The following is a 20,413-nucleotide window of genomic DNA, read 5'->3' as shown; positions in this document are numbered from 1 at the left end:
TGTGTACTTCTAGCACAGCATGCAAAAAGCTTTTTATCAAGTGCGTTCATATGTTGTGGGGATGGTAGGATGTAAAGACTGGGCATGCAGGCCTGCTGTGATTGGACGGGTGGCCCATTCTTACTGGCTCGTGCATGATGGCAGACAGCTCTCTGGCCAGGTCCCTGTAGTTGGCCTTCATCTCGTCATGGTACTCCTGCTGGTCCTCTTTGATCAGGCGCTCGTTGATGCCCAGACCGTGCCCACAGGCCTCCACAAATTGCCTGAAAAGTGAAAAAAAGGGTTACAGCAGGGGATGTAAGAGAATTACAGGAATTAGTGTGTGTGTGTGTGTGTGTGTGTGTGTGTGTGTGTGTATGTGTGTGTGTGTGTGTGTGTGTGATGATCTTACCTGAACACTTCTTTGAGTAGCTTCACCTTGTTGTCAGGATACTTTTTGGTGCTGGCGTCATCCAAGAAAGCCCTGGCATAAGCGAGCGGTCCTGCGTTTACCTGGGGGTGTGACAAAACCTTCAGAGTGAGCAATGGAATATGCTGAGTCATATTTTCAATCGCATATAAACTATCAGAGGACATTTAATTGAAGAACCCCTTGCTTTTATTTGATATGCATCAACCAAGTTGTACACTGTGCAAATGAAAAATGTTCCACAAGGTTTTGCATTGGTATGCAGAGATTGTATCCACATGTGGTAAACATGTGTGACTAAGCGTGTGTGTGAACTTGTGTATGGACATGTATGTGGTGCAGCAGTTTGAGTGAGTGTTTCTTACATGTGTTTGGGGGGGGGTGTGAATGTTTTTATGTGTGTGTGTGTGTGTGTGTGTGTGTGTGTGTGTGTGTGTGTGCCTTTTGAGCACGTCTCTGCACCTGGACACTGATGCTGCCCTGCAGCTTGAGCTGGAGGCGGATCATGTCCACCTCGTTGGCGGAGCACAGCTGCCTCAGCTCGGCCACCTTCCTGCTCATCTCGTCGATGGCCACCTCGATGGGGTTCAGGTCTGTGTGGTGTTGGTACATGACGGCAATGCGCTTCTTCACGTAGGGGAAACAGTGCGTGGCTGCAGGGGCGGACACAGCAGAGAACAAAAGGATGCAAACAACGTCTGACGCAAAGCACTGCAACCACGTTCATTATCCATTTACAAACACGTGCGGATGTTAGTGATAACTGAAGATTTTCACATAATTGAAATCTGCCTAATCATCGAGTTCCATCCTTTGAGGTTCAGCATTATCAGGTAATGAAGATAAGAGGTCCCAAAGTACAGCCTTTACGTCGTATAATAATAAAACTTGTTCAGCGGGGATTTGGAAGGACCCCTGATAAACAGCTGACATGCTCAAAACGTAATCTGTGTTTTTCACAGGAAAGAGACTAAGAGTAGAGACACACAGAGTGACGAGAGATGAGGTGAGAGGAAAACAGAGCAATCTAGAAAAACTGGACATGCTAGCCTCAATAACCTACTGTATGTGATGTGTGGATTGGGATGCCAGCCACATGTATATAGAGATAATATTGTAAAATCAAAGGCAATCTGTAATTGTTTTCATACATTAGACATTTAACTCGACCAGAAACCTAAAGAATTTAAAGAATTCTATTTTACATACATTGTGTTCTGCGTAAATTCTAGAATTTCAGAATCTCTCTCTGTTGAAACTGCTTTTGGGGTGGACGAGGTTGGGGGCTGGCTGGGTTACGTACTGGTCAGAATGGTCCTCCTTTTGCACTGCTCCTCAACTCCGCCCTGCCGTTTGCCCGACACGGTAAAGGGCATCTCAAAGACGAAGCGGCGGATGTTGTGGCTCTTCTCAAAGTCTGTCCTCCTGTCCACTAGTTCCTTCTCCTCCAGATAAGGCGTCACGTGAGTCACCTGGATGTAGGCATACTTGGAGTCCAAGTCTTTAGGGTTTATCTGGAACAAAGCGTGATAGGGGAACATTTATACTCATAAATAGAAACAACAACACATGCACCTCAGATATCTTAAGAACTTTTGATTTGCAGTTATGAGGGAAGAAAACATTCTCTCACCCTGCCAGAGTCTTGAATCATCTTCACATTCTCTGAGCCAAACTTGTCTGAGTAGAGTTTGAGGAGCCTCTGGGAGATCTCAGACAGAGGGGTGAGTTTGGGTTCCTTGTAGATATACTCCTTCCCATCCTCATCCTCAAAGAACCCCTGGGGGAGGCCAAGAAATCAGTCACGGAGTGCCATTCATCATAGACAAACAACTAAATCAAAAACCACTAGATGAGAGTAATAGACTGTAAATGAGAGAGATTTTGTAAAGGTGGCTTCAGAATTGTGATGAACCTTGCAAACTCAAAAAATGACATCATCAACATTCCCTTACATTCCTTATGAAAACAACCAGAGGTTTTGCTTGTGATAACAGAATGACGTTTCCTTGGAAAACCTTATTTCCAAAAGATAAAACCAAGGGTGTACAAGGCGTAGTTGTGGTGACCTATCTCTATCTTTGCTTTTGTGCAAAAGGTCAAAACAGACTGCCTCTGTATCTTAGGTGGTCAAGCTCAAGGCTCATCAAATAAAAACACTGAATGTAGGAGCATGTGTACAGTGAAATGAATAAGAGGATTTATAAGTAAATGAATAAATATCTTTTCTCAAGGGAAACCCTGAAGCATAGTGATGCATTTCATCCGGGTCATCAATTTACTATTTATTTTCCGTACAGTTTATCAACTACACAATGCTCTAATGAAGTGGATTAGCTAGATGACCACAATGAAACCACTCTGAGGTACAATGACAAAAGTCTGTAAAACTCCAATGTAAGCAGTAATGAACTAGCACAACCAACAGGGCTATCACACTCCTACAGCGCTAATGGGGGATGAGCACGGCATCCAAATCAGCTCCATTTACCTCACTCCCAGTGTCAGTAAACTGGTACTGCTACAGGGTCACAGGGTGATAGAAAACAAGACCAGAGTTATTCCAACACTCCCCGAAAAACAACATCTCAACAGCACTCTAACAGAACGATGCCAATGGGTCAATGATGTTAACGCACTACTTGAGCTAGTTACAATCCACTCACTAGTTCTTTTCAATAAAACCACAAAACCACAACAAAGGTGAAAGCAAAAGGTGAGCAAAAGTTGAGTTGATTAGTGATAAGAAAAGCCAATTGTGTATTAGAGGGCTCACTCCAGTGCTTCCAACACTACCACCACATGCAAAACAAGCCACAAAGCAAAATGGACTGAGGAGCAGATTAACGGAGAGCAGCGCTGTGCCATGGCAGAAGCGTGGAAGCGTGGTGATGGGTTATTGACAACACGGCACACCACACTCAGACGACGGCACAGCCCAGGGCAACTTACCGCCGCCTTCACAGAGGATGCAAAGCAGAGAGAAACCCATTAAAATACTAAACCAGGGAGAAAGGCCTGGCGTACACACCATGCTCATGACCATGCTGTGGCCCCAGGGATAAATACCCAGGGCAGTTCTCATGCTGAAATCAATCAATTACTTCATTGCTATCCAACTTTATCATTTAATTGATCAGTTGATCAGTTACTGAAAGCCTGCACCTTTTGTGGAAATGTGAAAATCATTTTGGGCTAAATAAAATCGAACAACCTTGAAACCAAGAGCACTTTGGATGAAGTGTTCTCTATTATCAACTGACTACATGACCTCTGAATCATCCCTCTTTTCATAACTCCCAACTCCACTAACTCGACAGGCCCTGGTCCTCTGTCTCACCTGGCCAAAGAACGCCACTCTGAAGTAGGTGCCCAGCAGCCGTTTGCCAGTGTGCATGACCTCCGTCACTTTGCTGTAGGCCCGGTGCAGCGTGTCATACAGATGAGCCAGTTTCTACAAAGACCAAAGAGACAAAGGTTGAGTCAAGAACACAATACTCACAATACTCCCACTGGGGCATCACGTCGGCCCAGACCCACCCTCATCATGCAGGCACCCTACAAACACGGCTGTATCTTTGAGAGTGCTGCCTGGGGAAGAAAGAGCGCGTTCTGTGTGTTACCTCAAAGTCCCGGCGCTTCTCATAGATGGGGATGATGAGTTTGTAGACATCGGAGATGAGCTCGTAACGCTCAGCCTTCCACAGACCGTCCGCACACTCCTCCAGGAGCTCCATCAACACGTCCTGCGGAGCCAGAGCAGCACTGGACATCACGCCACAGCTCAGTCCAACACTTCATATCACACAACCCAACTACATCAAATCATATATAGCAGGGGTTTTCAACTAGTGGTCCGTGAGGACATTGCTAGTGGATTCAGTAATGTAGTTTCAATGTGGGAATCAGTATTTTTATTCAGTTGTGCTCCTGGGGTTGCGTAATTAGTCAGAATGGTGGTCCCTGGTTCACAATCAGTTGAAAACCCCTGCTATATAGGATGGCTATGTAATCAGAGTATGTTTGGACCTAACTTGCGCTGCACAACACCTGATGCTTTGCGTAACCATGTAAACCCAAAGCACTTGTCATTATGAGGCATACACTGACTATTGATGTCTTTCATATAGTTGTGCAGGGATGAACACGATTACTGTTTATTATATAGCACCACTGGGGCCGTTCTATTCCTCCTAATAATAATACATTCTACATAAACACATATCCTACTGTGGAGTAACATGAGATGTTTAATTCAGTATACAGTATGCACTGATCTCTGAGTGGTCTTTCTAGCTCAGCGTTCAGAGGATATTGAGTTTGATATAGCCGTACATATCTGATTCTCTGATGATAAAAAAAATGACTCAAGATAGCATCGTGGCTATATACGATAACACAGCTGGAAGGCCAATTGGGATTCGTGACTGTTTGAGATAAGCTCTAGAGATAAGAAGCAACTCCTCAATTACTCAAGCTCCAGTATTACTTCACAAAGCTGAAGGTTCCCCTGCCCACAGAGCACGCAGAGCATGGCGTGTGAGGTGCAGCCTGCTGAGGGGGAACAGAGGACGCCGTGCGTGTGGCTCACCTCGTTGAAATGCACGTCCTGCATCCCCACGTCCTCCATCATGGAGGCCTCCTCATCAATGTTGGGCGTGACCACCCTGAAGGCTGAACATCCCTGCTTGAACATTCCTGAGCCACACATACACACACAAATGCTTTTTTTTTAAATTATCTTGTCATATGCAGTCTTTTCTTCTTAAATTATTTGTGCTAGTCAACATCATTAGTTTCATATCTGTAAATGAATGTGCTTGTGCACAGCAGTGGCGGTTAAAGGTCAATGCTCACTTTACGACAGAGAGGCTCACTATTAGTGATCACTCAGTGGCTGTCTGATCATTACATAACACCATGGCAATGAGAACAACAGAGAATGGCCCAGGACCAGTCCTGTCATTCTTATCAGATGTTCATAGAGAGAATGCAACTAGTCCTTGAACCTCATGCACCACACACAAAAGAATGTCAAAATGCTGTCTTTATAATGCCACAACTATGCAGGCATCTTTGCATGTCGTACAAACAAGTAGCTCATTTAAGATGAACATAAAATATAATCCTAGCACCATGCCTTAGTGAACATTATTTATAGATATTCGTGAGACAAAAATAGTCAGTGTGATTTCATAAGTCACGATTGAATATATAATGTGTCATGCAAAGTCATTCATTTGCATACTGAGTGGCATGACATGCTGATAACTGAAGCCCTGCATCAGCGGGTCAAGTTTAGTAACTTTGCTGCGGACTCTATCAGCCCCCTGAGAGAGACATGAGCACCCCTAGTGGCCACACTCACCTTTCCTCCTCAGGTACTCCGACACCAGAGCTGCGACGTGCACATAACACATGGCTGCCTGCAACGCACAAGCACACTATTCAGCACTACGTTCAAATCAATAGCTGCTCAAAGGCCTCATAAACCAAATGCACTGTATTCTGCAGACGGTAATGCTTTTATATATTGTTAAATATAATCTTATAATCTATTTTTAGATGGACTACAGTAAAGAACATTTGCTTTCAGGAAGAAACTTATACATGCCTATTGCAAAAGTGATGAGTGAACATGGATGAAGGAGTGTAAAATGAAAGTATACTACACAATGTGTACTGTGTACAATGAATCTAAATGTATGCTAATCCATGCCATGAGAAATGTATTTAATTTACTGTGGACCTGCAGCAATGGTACTGAAACAGAGTTAGTGCACTGTAGGAGAACCACTATAGTAGATGACGAGGAGTAAGGGGTGGACAGCGGTGATCACCTCTGAGAGGTCACCGTTCTTCACGTGTATGCGGGCCATGCTGTCCAGCCAGGTCTTGCGCAGCTCTGGGGTGCTGGCGTAGGACTTGGCCAGGCTGTACTGCAGGTCCACCAGCATCTCCGGGTCACGCTCGTGCTCCTTCATCTGAGCCGTGGCCATCAGCACCGTGCGGATCCGCTTGGTCAGGTCCTTCACGTCCGACGGGAACGCTGTGTTCTGCGGACACAGGTCAATCACACCCCCCCACGGTAGACAATTAGACAATGAGTCTAATAAGAGACTCCTTAACTTAACACTAAAAACTACTGCCTTGTAAATGGTGTGTCTGCTCAGTCACTGACTTTGATGGTCTTGTCGCTGTTGGCACAGTTGTTGATGATGGAGAGAGACTGCTGGAAACGGGTCCCACCGATCCCAATGACATCAGCGATTAACTGGCTGACGGCAATGACCACCTGAATGAAGGCAGCAGCAAAGCAAAAACATCAGTCAGCAAAATTACAGAGCCGTCCCCACGAGACACAAAGGCACAGTGAGCAGTTTTCTTGTGGTTCTTTACCAGATGCTTTTATTCAGGGGAATTGCACATCATGGGCTCACCTGCAGGTGTGTGCGGACGAAGGACTTGCGGCCCGTGTAGTCAAAGTTGCTCTTCATGAGGAAGTAGAGCAGGTGGGCGGCGTCGCTGCGGATGGAGCTCAGTTTGGAGTTGCAGCACTTCAGGATCTCATAGCAGAAGGCGGCGCACATGTCTGCACGCCCCTCGAAAAACGTGCAAGGGAACTAAGAGCAGAATGGTTATGGTGGTTAGGATGGTGGGCTTTTATAGAAGCCACTACTCACCCAATGCTCTCTCACACAGACAGACAGACAGACAGACAGACAAACAGACAAACAGACAGACAAACAGACAGACACACACAGACACACACACACACACACACACACACACACACACTCATTCCTTGCTTACTTTGTAGATGAAGGTCCTGAGGGAGGTGAAGACCTGCTTAAGGGCTGTCTCTGATTGGTTAATTTGCAGGAAACAGAGGTGGACCTGGAAGACCTTCTTCATTAGGGGGTTGTGCCCATGGTCTGCACAGAGCTGAGTCTAGGAGAACAATTAGAGAAATGCTGTTGGGTTTACCTGTGACTAAAAGGCCTGTTTACTTGACACTGCACCATTTAACAGCTGATGGGCACCACTATCTCTCCCAGCCGTTCATTGACAAAAACCCAATGCCTCGGTCTCCTCCCAGCAGCGGGCTGCTCACCTTGAAGCCCATGATGAAGATGCTGAGGGTGTCCAACACGGTCAGGCACACCTCTGTGGCCATGTTGGCCTCCAGCAGCGACTGGTTCAGCACATCGGCGTCCGAGTGGCTGTAGGCTGGAGGAGAGAGACAAAGGACAATGCTGTAGCAAGTTCCCACCACACTGACCAACAGTTCCGCTGTTACAGCTCACCAGCCACAAGAGCCGGTGTCATTAGTACAGTCCAGAGGCCAAAAATAGTACATAGTAAGATGAAATGATAACTTAGAGGAAATAAAAGAGTTTTATGGTTTCTTTTTAACAGTTCCTGAATATTGTAGGATGTTACGTGAGGAACAGAAATGAAAAGAGATGGACTACAGTAATTGCAAGGGGTCATTCCCAGGGAAAGGAAATGGGCATGCTCTTAATGCAATCCAAATGAATGGCTGAGGAGCTAAGAGTAGTCTGCAAGCTGACTGGCAACCTGATACACTCTTACCATGGTCTACAGAAATTCCAAGTATACTTGAAATCTTTCTTACACTGAAAACACAGAGAGATGGACTTTGTTAAGAGAATGCTGTGGCCCATTTTGTTTTTCCATAGACACAAAGGCATCTTCTGGAACAGCAGCCATTGTAAGTATATGTGTAGGACTACTAGGTCCTGCATGGGTATGACTACATCCTCACTGGACACTGCTCTTGCTTTTGCACCGGTCTTTTGTGTCTAGCTGATGTTAAGCAACACTAAATCTGACCTTGTGGTCACATGGGGAAAGTGTTTGAGGTGTGAAGAATGATGTTGGTGCTGAGGAAGAGGAGTAGGGTGATGAAGATGGCCATGGGCATGTGAATGGCGGCCAGAGAAGGGAGGTGCGGTCGGCGCCGCGGTGACGAGGTGGGCACTTACTGTGGTTAAAAGTGTATGAGTTATCCAGGCTGCTGAGCTGCTGTAAGCGGGCATGCATCATTCCCGCCCTGTTACGGGACACAGGCAGAGTCTGAGACTTCCGCTCATGTGCTATGGGTCCCGCCCCTTCCTGGTGCCTAATGAGGAAACGGGACACCGTTAGAAGGGTGGCCAACTACCCGCATGGCCTGGGTTAGTCAAGCAGTCTACGGAGCCGCAATCAGATCACGAGTCCTTTGGGGGTCTTTTACCAAACAGGGTACAACTGGACAGGCGTCACGCAGCCCAGGAGTAATCAAAAGACTAGCAAAGAAGTGATGTCCAAGAAAGTCTTAATGCAAATTGAAATCTTACATTGAAATGCATCCTTTTTTTAAAATCTAAACAATAGTATCCATTGACGTGTACACTTCTGTGGTTTTAATGTGCATGCAGCTATCTACAGTGATTAGCATTAGGGCTACAACACATAGAGCAACAGCAGAGCACCAGCATGCAGGCAAAACGTGTGTGATACACTAGTCAGCTCTGAGCTGTGCGGTTGATGCAACATGGGATGATGTTAGAACAATGACCAAGAGAGAAGCAAACGCATGCAACACAGTCAGTCTTACCCAAGCAGGAGAGGGCGGGAGTCGAGTGCTTTTTAAATACTATTAGACTTGCCAGCGTTTGAGTAAATAAGAGGAAGAGAGAGAGAGTGGCGGCGGGTTAGTGAGAGCGGTCACCCCCAGCACACTGTGTGTCTACACTGGAGTGATCCAGAAACAGTGTGTGTGTGTCTGCGCTGTCTGCTCTGCATCTGAACATGAGGCAGTGGCAGAGGTGTGGAAAGCTGCAGTTCCATGGGTACCACATTTACATGAAACACGACAGGAGGACCAGTACTAGGGGATATCAGGGGCTTTACTCCACATACTGTACTATAAATACACTTCACATAGAGATAAGCTTAAATACTTTAAACTTCAGTTTACCTCAAACACAATTTCTCTGTTTTCAGAACACAACCATTCTGCACATACTGCATATTATTTGTACCAACATGAACATCCCTCATCAAAGGCATTAAAAGGGCTTTTTGCATGCAGGCAGGTTTGTGGAACACACATAAATACTATTGTCAACTGAAGTAGGAAACTGTCATTTAGAAACATTACCTCGCAATGTATCTTTTCCCCATATATCTGAACTGATGAAGGCATACTCTGAAATCAAGCATAAAACACAAAGCTGGTGAGGATATGGACTTGTAACCCCAGGGCATATTTTTGCAGCAAATCTTTTCATACATGTAATGACAACTTCAACAAGATCCAGAACTTACTCAATGAGTGTGAAGAAATCCATCAGATCACCAGAGGAAGCCTTATTCCAGTACGTGAACAAAGCATCTGCAATGGGAAATGATTAAATCAATGCACTCTAAAAGGCCAATTTACACCAGAACCAATGGAAGCGTTTTTTCAGTCGCCTGTCCGACATCAGTCTATTGTTTGAGATTCCATTAGAATCAATATAGCAATTTAGACCGGCAGCGCTTTACACACAATTACAGCTGACCAGAGCGTAGTGTGTGATTTGCACACATAGGAAAACGCATGGATAAACACATGGTCACGTCATGTCTGAGACAGAGGCCGTGTAAATTGATTGATTTACATTTTGCTCTTGGTGGTGTACGCTTATTCTTGTTCAGTGTGATGTGTGTGTGCTAGTCGGTGGTGGAGTCTCACCCTCGGACATGCTCTTGAGGACGTGCAGGAAGCACATGAGGAGGCTCTTGATCTCAGCTTGATCCAGTTTGTCACAGCGCAGCATGGAGCTGCCCAGGGCTGAGGCCGGCTGGTTCTGAAAGCAGCGGGAGACACGTCAGGACCTCAAAGACACACACACACACACACACACACACACACACACAAGGACACGCAAACAAATACACTAATACACTCATTCCATACAGAGGAAAAATCTGGACTGTTGCATTCTATGGAATAATCCACACTACAAAGCATGTACTTGCTTTTCTGGGGGGCGTTATTTGGTCGAGGGTTTGGAGGTTTGACAAGTGGAAGGTTATCACAGCGTGGGCCAAACTCACAGACTGTCCAAGCCACTACATGAAGCGGGAGCAGAAACAGACAGAAGCAGTGGACTAACACCACTACCACAGCGCAAGGGTTGGCACGAGCAACTGTGTCTTCCTTTGCCAGCAGAAGAAATCGTCTGGACCAGAGAACGCTTGAGGAGTGACTCCATGGAAAGTGTGAAGCTATGTCTTTTTTCTACAGACTTGGGTCTCTTCAAAAGAGAGTTAACTACAATAGTCTCCCAAAGAGTGAATTTCATTAGTGAGGTATCCATAGCAAGTGTCATAAAAATAACTAAATTCAGACATTTTTTTTTTATAATTTTTTATTGAATACGTCACTACATATCCCAGACAAGAGACCTGGATCTAATCCTTAACTAGCCACAAAACTAAAGAGGAGCTTTTAGGTGAGGTAATGTCTGGTCAGAACCACACATGCTCACTCACTGCAACAGGGACACTTCACATCAAAACCTCTCAGCAGAAATACACAGAAGACGAGGAGATAACTACATGCGGTCACTCAACACCCCAACAAAACCAATGAAGCTCAACAACTGGCTTCATGCCACCAGAGTGGTGTGTGATATTTAGATCCCCTCCTGGCAAAGTAAAGAGGGCCAGTAAGGAAGCAAAGCACATAGATAGTCAGTCATTAGCGCAAACACACACACACACACACAGACTTCGAGAAGGAGCACTCCTGGGTGAGAAGGGATAGCAATCGTAGAGTGGCGATTGGACTGGAAAGAGAAGGGGAGGGGAGTCAGAGTTGGTTTTGTACTTGGAGCGCGCCGCTGGCGTGTGGGCTCTCGGGCAGAGAGGGGATAGAGAGCAGAGAAAAGTCCATGGTGGCGCGTTTGACGCGGGCAGAGAGCGTGTGGTCGTCGGCCTCGGCAAAGAGGCGCAGGACGCTGGCCGAGTGTCTCCGAGTGTATCGCTCCCTCTGCTGGAACAAGCCCAGGAGGAGGAGGAGGAGGAGGAGGAAGGGGAGTCAATGACACAATGAGATAATGCCTGCCTTGCCTGCCCCCTGTCCACTTATAAGGGGCATCTCTCTCTTTCTTTCTGTGAACAACAAACCCTTCCAACACATGACATCTCTCTGGACACAGACAGACAAAAAGTCACTTTTTTCCCAATTTCTTTTGAACAGACACAGTAGCAGTTTCCATGAACTTGATGGTACCAATTCAAGAACAGGCTCTCAAACACACTGTAGGTTTCACATTACAGCATAATTAGCTTAGCAGCACGCAGCAGTGGTGTGCGGATGAATAGATAGGTCCGCACAAAACAGAGAGGTCTGCCACTCAGACACCTTCCTGGCACTGGATATACTCTCAATAAGTAATGAGCTTCTTTAGAAGGCAGATGGCCGACTCTAATTGCTTCCCAGGAAAAAAAGGGCCAATTCTTAGAAAGCAACTGGAGCAAACCTGAGGCTGCTCCTACTGTGAGGCACATGCCTTGGTTGATATATGGCATAAATGTGTGTGTGTGTGTGTGTGTGTGTGGGCAGTACCTTGTCTAGGGAGTTGGCCTTCTCGTGGTTCCTCTCAGACAGGCTGTTGCCGGAGTCGGTGCTGATGAGGGAGCCGCGGGAGTCTGCGTGGCGGACGGCGTTGATGTTGGGCGTGGAGGTCGCGTGAGGCGAAGCTGTCGGGGACAGGCTCAGTCAGAATTCATCTCATGTCAATCAAATGCGTGTACTTTGATGGACGCTCTCTCCACCCCCTCTTGCTCGTGACTTAGCAACGCTCACCTGTGCCAGAGATGACCCCAAACACATCCTTATGAAGGCTGTTCTCGAGGATGGTGCTTGATCTCGGAGGAGTCATGTTCACGTTTGTGAGAAGAGGGTCATCTCGTCCATTCTGAGAATCAGTAAACAGAGAGGAGATGAGCACATTAGTATGGAAACTGAGAAGCTGTGTGTGTGTGCTCTTAAAGTGTTTCTCCGCATGTCCACTAGGTGGTAGTCCTACATTATTGGAGTGGTTGACGAACGGGGAGACCTCCTTCACGTTGAGCCGGTGCACATTCTCCTGGAGGAGCCCAAAGAGGGGAAGGTACAGGGTGGCCAGTCTGGCCTGCTGGCTCTACAAAACAGTATCCAAATGACCCTTTTAAGACCTTCACAGGTTCTACGTACGCACAAAACACAGGTGTCAGCAGGGTCTGGACGAGAGGGTCTCTCACCTTTGATGTGTAGCGGTCATCGAAGGTGTGCTTGATCATGAGGTTCTTCAGCACCTGGATGGAAATCTGCCGGATCTCTCGGAACTCCTGCAGAGCCCCGCCCACTTCTCGCAGCAGTAGGCCAACCAGGAAGTGGTTTTTGCAGAAGTCGTCTGTCAGCGAGTAATCTAGCTGGAGATCTGTGGGGTTGAAGAGTGGAGTTTAGGAGGGGAGTTTTTTCTGTTCCCTTTTATTGGTTTAATACTCGGTTTTGCTATAAACAACTACAGTGATTGTAGCCTAACAACCAGTGTTTGACCCTAAATAGACATAATCCCCAAGAGCGACAGTCAACTCTGTATGAACTTTCACGAGATTACAATCATTGCCTGAAAGCATGTTACTCTGTATGACTTCATTGTAGAGCTAAGTAGCCTTACGCCAAGGAACCGATTTAAAAACAACCTGACTGATCATGTAGCATCAAGGCATGACTATATTTTCAAGAAAATAGCAAACATTTTCATTCAGTTTCACAATAACGTACAAATTGCATACATCAGCAGACAAGCATATACTGTACAGAGCAGAAACACAGCATTGGAAAACCAACAAATTCTAGACTACACACAAACTCTCCTGTCAACCAACACTTCACTGCTGATTCAGTTTTCCACTCTTAGGTTTCACATTCAGTCATCCTCCATGGGGAAGGCCAAATAAATCAACAGATTTATGAAAACAGCATTCCACATTGTTATTGTTCATTGATTAGATGGGATGTCTGAGGACGGATTTTAGTTGAAAATCAGTTGGGGACTACAGAACTTGGTGTGAGTTCACGAGTTACAATCTCAGCGGGGCTTAAAAAGTGTTTAGAGAGAAATTATACAAGTGCAGCCAATCAAATGGTGCAGCCGGACGACAGAAGCTGGGCAATGAGGCGGCAGGGGAGTGTTGGACAGTGGTTTACACAGCTACACATATGGACATCAAATCTGACATGGCACAAATGTAAAATGGTGATTGAGCACAGGATACAGGGCCAGTTTCAGGTAGTTGTTATTCTTGGCCTGTTGATTTTACAGAGCATGTGGGTGGGCAGGTTGTTCATATAGTTGCTTAAAATCATCGGCATGCTCTTTTAATTAAGAGACCAACATTCATACTCTAAGAAGAAAATGAAGCCTGATTTAAGGTGGCAAATTACCAGTGTATATGTTAGGTACACACACACACACACTTGCAGATTATGCACCATACTGTAATACAGAGATGGTGTGAGCCAATACTTGTGCTTTATAAAAATAAATAACTGGTTGAAAACAAGTGGCACCCTGTATGTTTATCCCATGGCATTAATGTGTGATTGGACATTTTGGTTCTAATTTAGGTGCCATGGAGACACAGATTGAGGGCGAGAAAGGACAGGCAAGCAGCACACCTTTCACCTACCTACAGGAGTATCATGTGACTCCATGTTGGAGGAAAGTAATGCTAATTGGCAAAAAAGAGAAAAGATAAACCCAAATGGACACACACACAGGGACACGCTACGCTAAGAAGAGGGATGGATGAAACAGAGCAGCTTTTCAAGAGCACAAAACACACATGGTATTAAGGTTCTGTTTCTGCTGAAGCTAATGGTCTTGGTTTCAAGTACAGTAGCTAAAGTAGTTGGCTACATTTAGTGTTAGGGCAGCCAAGACAAATGTTTATCAGAGAACATGTGAGGAGGAAATTTAAATAATGGTGGTGTGTCCTGTTCAAAATTCTTCACAGACCATTAGTGAAAAAATACAAATGCACTGTAATTTCTCAGTTGTAAGTCTGATGTTCATAATTGCAGAAAGTGGGAAAAAGTGGAAGAAAGTGTTCTCACCTTGAAATCTCTGGATTCTTCCTTTTCCAAAAGGCATAGGCAAATTCAAGGGAATATAGTGTTCATGGTTGCAAGCCACTCGAAGGAACTCAAACCTAAACTCATACAAAGTCTGAAAAGCAAGACAAGATCATTTTTCAGTAAAAGGATATTAGAGCAGCAATACTTCGGACTTCTGCTGCAATGTAAGAACTACCTTGGGATCTCCTGGCATGAAGCAGTTGATGTAGTTGTTGATCTGCTTGAACATGAAGCCTCTGTCCATGAACGTGAAACAGCGCTATGAGGAGAGGAGAGAATTACACCTCTTTTTAGTAAATGTTTCTAAATAACAACGCTTCATTCATGTTTGTTCATACAAATTTCATCGTGATTACAATCACGATAGTGTCCACTGCGCTGTCTGTGCTGACAGGGAAACTTAAGTGCTGAACTAATCAGTAGAAACATCACGGTCAGAGAGTTCAGCACCAAGGTCGTTGCCAGATGCTGGCAGGAAATTGCAGAACTGACCGTGGAGGACAGCAGTATCTCGGCTCTAAATCAGATAAAGGCCTTGGGCAGTGTGGGACTGCTTCAGACTTCCATTGGACGGCAGTGAAATCAAACACTCCTTTGTTGTGTTCATTAAGAGATTAAATTCGTCTCCTTCTTATCAAGTGAGAGCGAGGCAAGACAAGTAAGGGCTGTGAGCTTAAGAGGCCAGGCGTCTGCTCATCTTTTAGTCAGTGCAGGTGAGAAGCGTCCCTGTCCTCCGAGGCACCGGAGGTGTCACTTCTCAGCTTTCACTCTCACCTTAATGAAGACGGCCAGGCTGTGGTTGGCGTTGCGCGCCGCGTCCAGGTTGTCCTTGTACTTCTGCGTGATGTGGGGCATCATCATGTTGACCAGGGTCTCCACCGTGTGGTGGAAGGAGGCAGAGAAGCGCTGGTTTCTGGAAAGCTGAGGAGAGGAAGAGAAACAGAATGAGATGGACAGAAAGAGAGATGGATGAAGGGAAAAGTGTAGGCCTATGTGTGTGTGAAGGGAAGAAGGTAGGCCTACGATCGATCGATCGATAGATAGATAGATAGATAGATAGATAGACACTTTATTGATCCCTAGGGGAAATTCAAGATGTATGTGTGTCTGAAGGAAAAAGGAAGCAATATGGACAGTTAAAGGAGCTATACTACTGCCATTCATACCATATCACTACTCGTCATGGGCCGCTGGAGAGTTTAGCGGGCATGTTAGCATGTGGCTCTGGGAGGCTGGGAGACAGACATGCAGTAGGCTCCTGCCATGGGCTCTTGATTACACATGATCATGTCATGGAGGACTAAATGGAGGGTTTCAGTGTTTCAGAAATTGGAGATCTCGATAGTTATCACTGTGGGATTGCTCTCTAATTCTGAGGCAAAACAGAGGCTGATTCAAAGGCCTGAGTGTAATTGAGCACATAAATACAGGGGCTAATCCATCAGAGGAAACTAGCACGGACAGGGGACTGAACAAAATAGGGGCCACTCAAGATTATACTAAAGCATTAGCTTACCTTAACCCGACCACTCTCAATTAAGTACTGGGCCATGGACTTCACTAAGGCTTCAAGGAAATACCAAGAGTACTGCAAAAGGAAGACAACAATTAAATCATTAAATCATGTGACAGGCCATCATGTCTCTTTGTTATGCACGACATTGAGATACACCGCTTACCTTCAGCAGCTTGTTGCTGGTCAGGAAGTCAGTGGAGGGCTTCAGGATTGCAGTCATGGCTTTGGCCAGCTCCTCATGGACTGTCCTGGTGCTGTTGGCTGCGTACGGCTCGTTCTTGAATACGTACTGCAACACAAGGAGACCATGTCAGCTCACGCCTTCGAGGTTGACACAAGAGATATCCATCAAGATGAAGTAATGCTCTTACTTTTACATATGAGCGCAAGTAATGCTCCAGACCCTCCTCGTGGCACTGGGCAACGACATGAATCATAACCCTGAAACGTAAAAAGAAATGAGAGTTGACTGGGGCTCCTGGATAACCTCTCTGCAACACCACGGCCAACTCATAAGATTTTCCTCATTGGAAAAAAACTGCGTGTGGCACTGGGCTCCCGGAGTGTTATTGTGGAAACTCGGGAGGTGCTGGCTTGCCTGGTCACATTCACCGCCACTTCCTCGTGGGTGGCGCTGGTCAGCACTCGGAAGAGCTGGTTCAGGATGGTGGGCAGGAAGTTGATCATCACGTGACTCTCCATGGCGTGGAGACTCTGAGGGAGAGGGAGAAGGAGAGGGGTGAGTGGAGTGGCCAGTGCAGAGGCCTCACCGCAGCCTGGAGCTCCTCTGATTTACAGCGAGCTGCTGCAGTGACTGAGGTGAATGCAGGAGTGATTGCTTTGGCATGCGTGTAGGGTACTTTATTATGCTGTTTTACACTCTATCAGTGTTCACAAAATGTTGTTGATGGAAAACATTCCTGCGCTGGTCCACACAGCAGAGATTAGCCGCTGTGATGAAGAGATTGGTGTGGTCACCAACACCCATGGCACAACAGAGAGGTCCAAACGAGATTTGCGCAACAGGAAGCAACCGCAGAGCAAGAATAGCAGGACACACCTGAGACCAAGTGGGCAACGATAACATGAGCCAGGAATGAGGGAGGCAGGGTCAGACCCAGAGGAGGAGAGAGACCGACAGAGAGAGAAAGAGACAGAGAGAAAGAGAGAGACAGAGTGAGAGAGGAGATCACTGGTGCATCATCAGTCTCACACACAGTATGGGGAGAAAGCTCAAGGCCAGTCCAGTCATTTGGCTGGTGGCCAGTGAAAATCTTCCACTGGCGTGACCTTGAGCGCTGACCAGGGCCCATTGTTTGTGCCGGGCGCCGTGTTTACTCTAGCGCCCCAGAGATGCCTCAGAACACGTAGCTCTATGTGGCCCGCTGCACGAGTTATGAAAAGAGGTGCGTTTGCATTGTCCAGCGGGACAGGCCTGAGCAAACAGCCAGCCTGTCTCTAAACATCCTCAGGAAGCTGGACAGCGCCGGACTCAGACATGCTAATGAGCCCCTGGCAAACAGGTATGGGGGTGGTGGGGGGGGGGGGGTGACGACTGACTGAGTGACATTGATTGGGAAACATGATGGATGGGATTCGTGAACAAATGCCTCGCTGTCGTTTGTCGTTCTGTTAGAGTGGCACGCCAGTAGCATGCGGCCTTCTGGTCTCGTCTGTCATCTCACCTTCAGGTACTTCACCAGCTCTCCTGCCGACACCTGAGCAGCTGAATCCATGCTCTGAAAGTGATGGAAGAAGTTGTGCAAATGCTGGTCCTGTGCACAGAGAGAGAGAGAAAGGGAGAGGAAGAGAGAGAAATACAAACACATGATTATGACGATGACGATGACGATGGCGATGATGATGATGATGATGATGATGATGATGAGAGACAAGGTGTTAAGAAGAATCATGATTATTGCCCTCTAAAACAGTGCAGTGATGAGGGAGAGTGTGTCAAACTGATCAACACTGGAGGGCTGAAGTAAAGAATAACAACTCTATAACATGCTCAATATATTAGACCACTTCATTAAATTAAAACATGCGACTGACCTGAGCGTAGACTGTGGAGACGAGGTGCGTGGACACTTTGAACAGAGGCTTGCCCCCATCCACCCACTTCATCTCAGGGCTGGAGTGCTGCTGCAAAACAGTTGGCACACACTTGAGAAATATTGACCCCACTTTGTCAAAACATTTCTCTTAGTCCCTTGACATGTCCACATTGCCCTTCCTCATGACCTTTCATTCACTCTCATGGCAATGTAATCTGTGTACATAATGTGTGTGTGCATTATCCATTTGTATTTAAGAGCGATTACACATACTCAGGCTCTTCTTAAAATGAGGTTAGCTAGTATCGCTAAGCTGCCCCTGATGTTACCTTGAGGCAGGGACCACTTTAAGCAGGGATTCACTGAAGGACAAAGCACCACTTAAATCACTGTGAAGGCTGAGCCACAGGGTCTTCCCAGTTCACCCCGACCTCCAACCCCACCCAACCCCACATGGCCTCCAGCAGGCCCTTGGGAGAGGCTTTACCTTGCTGATGCCCTCCTGACAGCTGAGGTAGCCAGCAGGCCCTTGGGAGAGGCTTTACCTTGCTGATGCCCTCCTGACAGCTGAGGTAGCCAGCAGGCCCTTGGGAGAGGCTTTACCTTGCTGATGCCCTCCTGACAGCTGAGGTAGCCAGCAGGCCCTTGGGAGAGGCTTTACCTTGCTGATGCCCTCCTGACAGCTGAGGTAGCCAGCAGGCCCTTGGGAGAGGCTTTACCTTGCTGATGCCCTCCTGACAGCTGAGGTAGCCAGCAGGCAGGTTGGCTGCCACGGGGATCTGCTGCTCGTTCATGATCACCCTCCCGTCCTTCAGCAAAGGGAGCCAGGCGTAGCCCACTGAGAGGTCAAGGGGTCAAGGGGCGGAGGGGGCAGAAGGTAAAAACAAAAGGGCTGTCAGCTCATAGCCACCGTTGGATGATCACAGAGAGCAACAGTTTATAGCTAAGCACTTAACATGGGGGAAGGTACTTAGAGGCCCCCTTAATCCATTAGGATTGAATTAGAAGGGCTGTTTTGTGGAGAGGAGTTAAGAAGTTAAAGAGCTGGACAAAGAAAGAGGGAGACAGAGAGGAGGGTGGAGGTGGCATTCCTACCTATGATATCCACAACATCCCTCAGAGAGAGAGAGAGAGAGAGAAAGAGGGAGGAAGAGAGGAGGGTGGAGGTGGCATTCCTACCGAAGTTCTCCACAACATCCCTTTTCTTGGTGCTCGCTTTGCTGTTGCTGTCACAGCTGATGTGGAAAAAGGTGAAGAGGAGATGGTGCTTCTCATTGAGCTGGGTGGGCAGCTCAAGTTTAAACTGAAAAGAAGAAAGTGTTTCTGGTCAACGCATATGCATTGCTGCTAATAATATGCATGTTGTAAATAAAAAAACCAAAACCTATTGTCAAGGTTACAAGGTTCTACCTCATCGTAGAACTCAGGGTTCTGCTGGTGGTGTAATACTGCAGCAAAGGCATTTTTGGTAAACAGAGGACCACCTGGTCGACCGTAGATGCACTGTGGAACGGTCATAGGGAGAGAAAAAACGAATGAGGTTTCAATAACGAGTGCCATCTTAGGAAACAACATGAAAGAGGGATGGGTTAAGGGAGAGAGAAAGAGAGATGAGTTACCTTGAGTGGAGCCGCCTCCTCCTCATCTGAATCCTTGAACTCAATGCACACAGCTATGTTCCTTGCCTATAGAGACACAAAGCACAGGTCTGTCAGTTTAATCAAGCCTCAGAGTAGAGTGCTACAATAGGACCTCTCACCTCCATGCAGATGTGTATTGATCGGGACCAGCATACCTTGGCGAAGGACTTTTGGCTGTCATACTTGAGGTGCCTGGGGTAGACATAGAGGTGATTGTTGTAGATGGTGAAAGGCTGGGAGCACTTGGCTATGCAGGGCACAAACTCCTCCACTTCAAACATTACGTCCCTCTCACTGACGTCAAACTGCTTCACCGGAATGTAGGATGAGGAAACGCAATCTGCAGAGCAACGCAAGGGGCAGCAGGAGTGACACCACAAGAAAGACATTAGAGACATCTTAGCAAGAGCTGGGCAGAACAGGAAAGGGAGGGGACAGAAACTCTTGACTTCGGGCTATTGAAGTTGGAGTGGACTTACTGGGCAGGTCGGGGGGAACGCTGTCAATGGTAACGTCTAAGTTTCCTAAGATCACGGGAAGCTTGGCCATCTTCTCTGGCCTGGGAGACGAAAGTAAAACAAGCAGTCGTTAATGCCTTTGTTATGT

The 20,413-nt window shown here is 46.6% G+C and overlaps 1 protein-coding gene across 18 annotated transcripts in view; it reads right to left on the bottom strand.

The window, feature by feature from the left end:
• The window catches only part of zmp:0000001200 (dedicator of cytokinesis protein 9), a 78,249-nt gene that overhangs the window by 1,512 nt on the left and 56,324 nt on the right, over positions 1–20,413 (bottom strand). For 3 of the 18 annotated variants that reach the window (XM_042069481.1, XM_042069441.1, XM_042069497.1), the window contains exons 16-55: positions 20,287–20,366; positions 19,963–20,147; positions 19,787–19,852; positions 19,578–19,670; positions 19,347–19,470; positions 18,887–19,005; positions 18,166–18,255; positions 17,796–17,885; positions 16,709–16,824; positions 16,482–16,551; positions 16,274–16,399; positions 16,111–16,182; positions 15,369–15,515; positions 14,770–14,853; positions 14,574–14,685; positions 14,147–14,188; positions 12,713–12,891; positions 12,499–12,612; positions 12,276–12,387; positions 12,036–12,169; positions 10,155–10,269; positions 9,746–9,812; positions 9,579–9,626; positions 8,419–8,555; positions 7,524–7,639; positions 7,223–7,360; positions 6,850–7,032; positions 6,591–6,704; positions 6,250–6,465; positions 5,778–5,835; positions 5,001–5,107; positions 4,033–4,155; positions 3,750–3,863; positions 3,362–3,367; positions 2,901–2,930; positions 2,043–2,189; positions 1,713–1,923; positions 872–1,062; positions 392–492; positions 125–263 (exon numbers count right to left, since the gene is read on the bottom strand). In XM_042069481.1, coding sequence (XP_041925415.1) covers positions 125–263; positions 392–492; positions 872–1,062; positions 1,713–1,923; positions 2,043–2,189; positions 2,901–2,930; positions 3,362–3,367; positions 3,750–3,863; positions 4,033–4,155; positions 5,001–5,107; positions 5,778–5,835; positions 6,250–6,465; positions 6,591–6,704; positions 6,850–7,032; positions 7,223–7,360; positions 7,524–7,639; positions 8,419–8,555; positions 9,579–9,626; positions 9,746–9,812; positions 10,155–10,269; positions 12,036–12,169; positions 12,276–12,387; positions 12,499–12,612; positions 12,713–12,891; positions 14,147–14,188; positions 14,574–14,685; positions 14,770–14,853; positions 15,369–15,515; positions 16,111–16,182; positions 16,274–16,399; positions 16,482–16,551; positions 16,709–16,824; positions 17,796–17,885; positions 18,166–18,255; positions 18,887–19,005; positions 19,347–19,470; positions 19,578–19,670; positions 19,787–19,852; positions 19,963–20,147; positions 20,287–20,366 — 4,516 coding nt within the window. Of the gene's footprint in view, positions 1–124; positions 264–391; positions 493–871; positions 1,063–1,712; positions 1,924–2,042; positions 2,190–2,900; positions 2,931–3,361; positions 3,368–3,749; positions 3,864–4,032; positions 4,156–5,000; positions 5,108–5,777; positions 5,836–6,249; positions 6,466–6,590; positions 6,705–6,849; positions 7,033–7,222; positions 7,361–7,523; positions 7,640–8,005; positions 8,050–8,418; positions 8,556–9,578; positions 9,627–9,745; positions 9,813–10,154; positions 10,270–12,035; positions 12,170–12,275; positions 12,388–12,498; positions 12,613–12,712; positions 12,892–14,146; positions 14,189–14,573; positions 14,686–14,769; positions 14,854–15,368; positions 15,516–16,110; positions 16,183–16,273; positions 16,400–16,481; positions 16,552–16,708; positions 16,825–17,795; positions 17,886–18,165; positions 18,256–18,886; positions 19,006–19,346; positions 19,471–19,577; positions 19,671–19,786; positions 19,853–19,962; positions 20,148–20,286; positions 20,367–20,413 lie in introns of all 18 variants that reach the window. The other 15 variants (XM_042069552.1, XM_042069508.1, XM_042069547.1 and 12 more) reach the window with 9 other exon arrangements.

Source organism: Alosa sapidissima, chromosome 2 (assembly GCF_018492685.1).
Source record: "Alosa sapidissima isolate fAloSap1 chromosome 2, fAloSap1.pri, whole genome shotgun sequence".
Taxonomy (NCBI): Eukaryota; Metazoa; Chordata; class Actinopteri; order Clupeiformes; family Clupeidae; genus Alosa; species Alosa sapidissima.
Note: the sequence above shows the minus strand (reverse complement) of the source record. Positions and strands in the feature narration are given on the sequence as shown.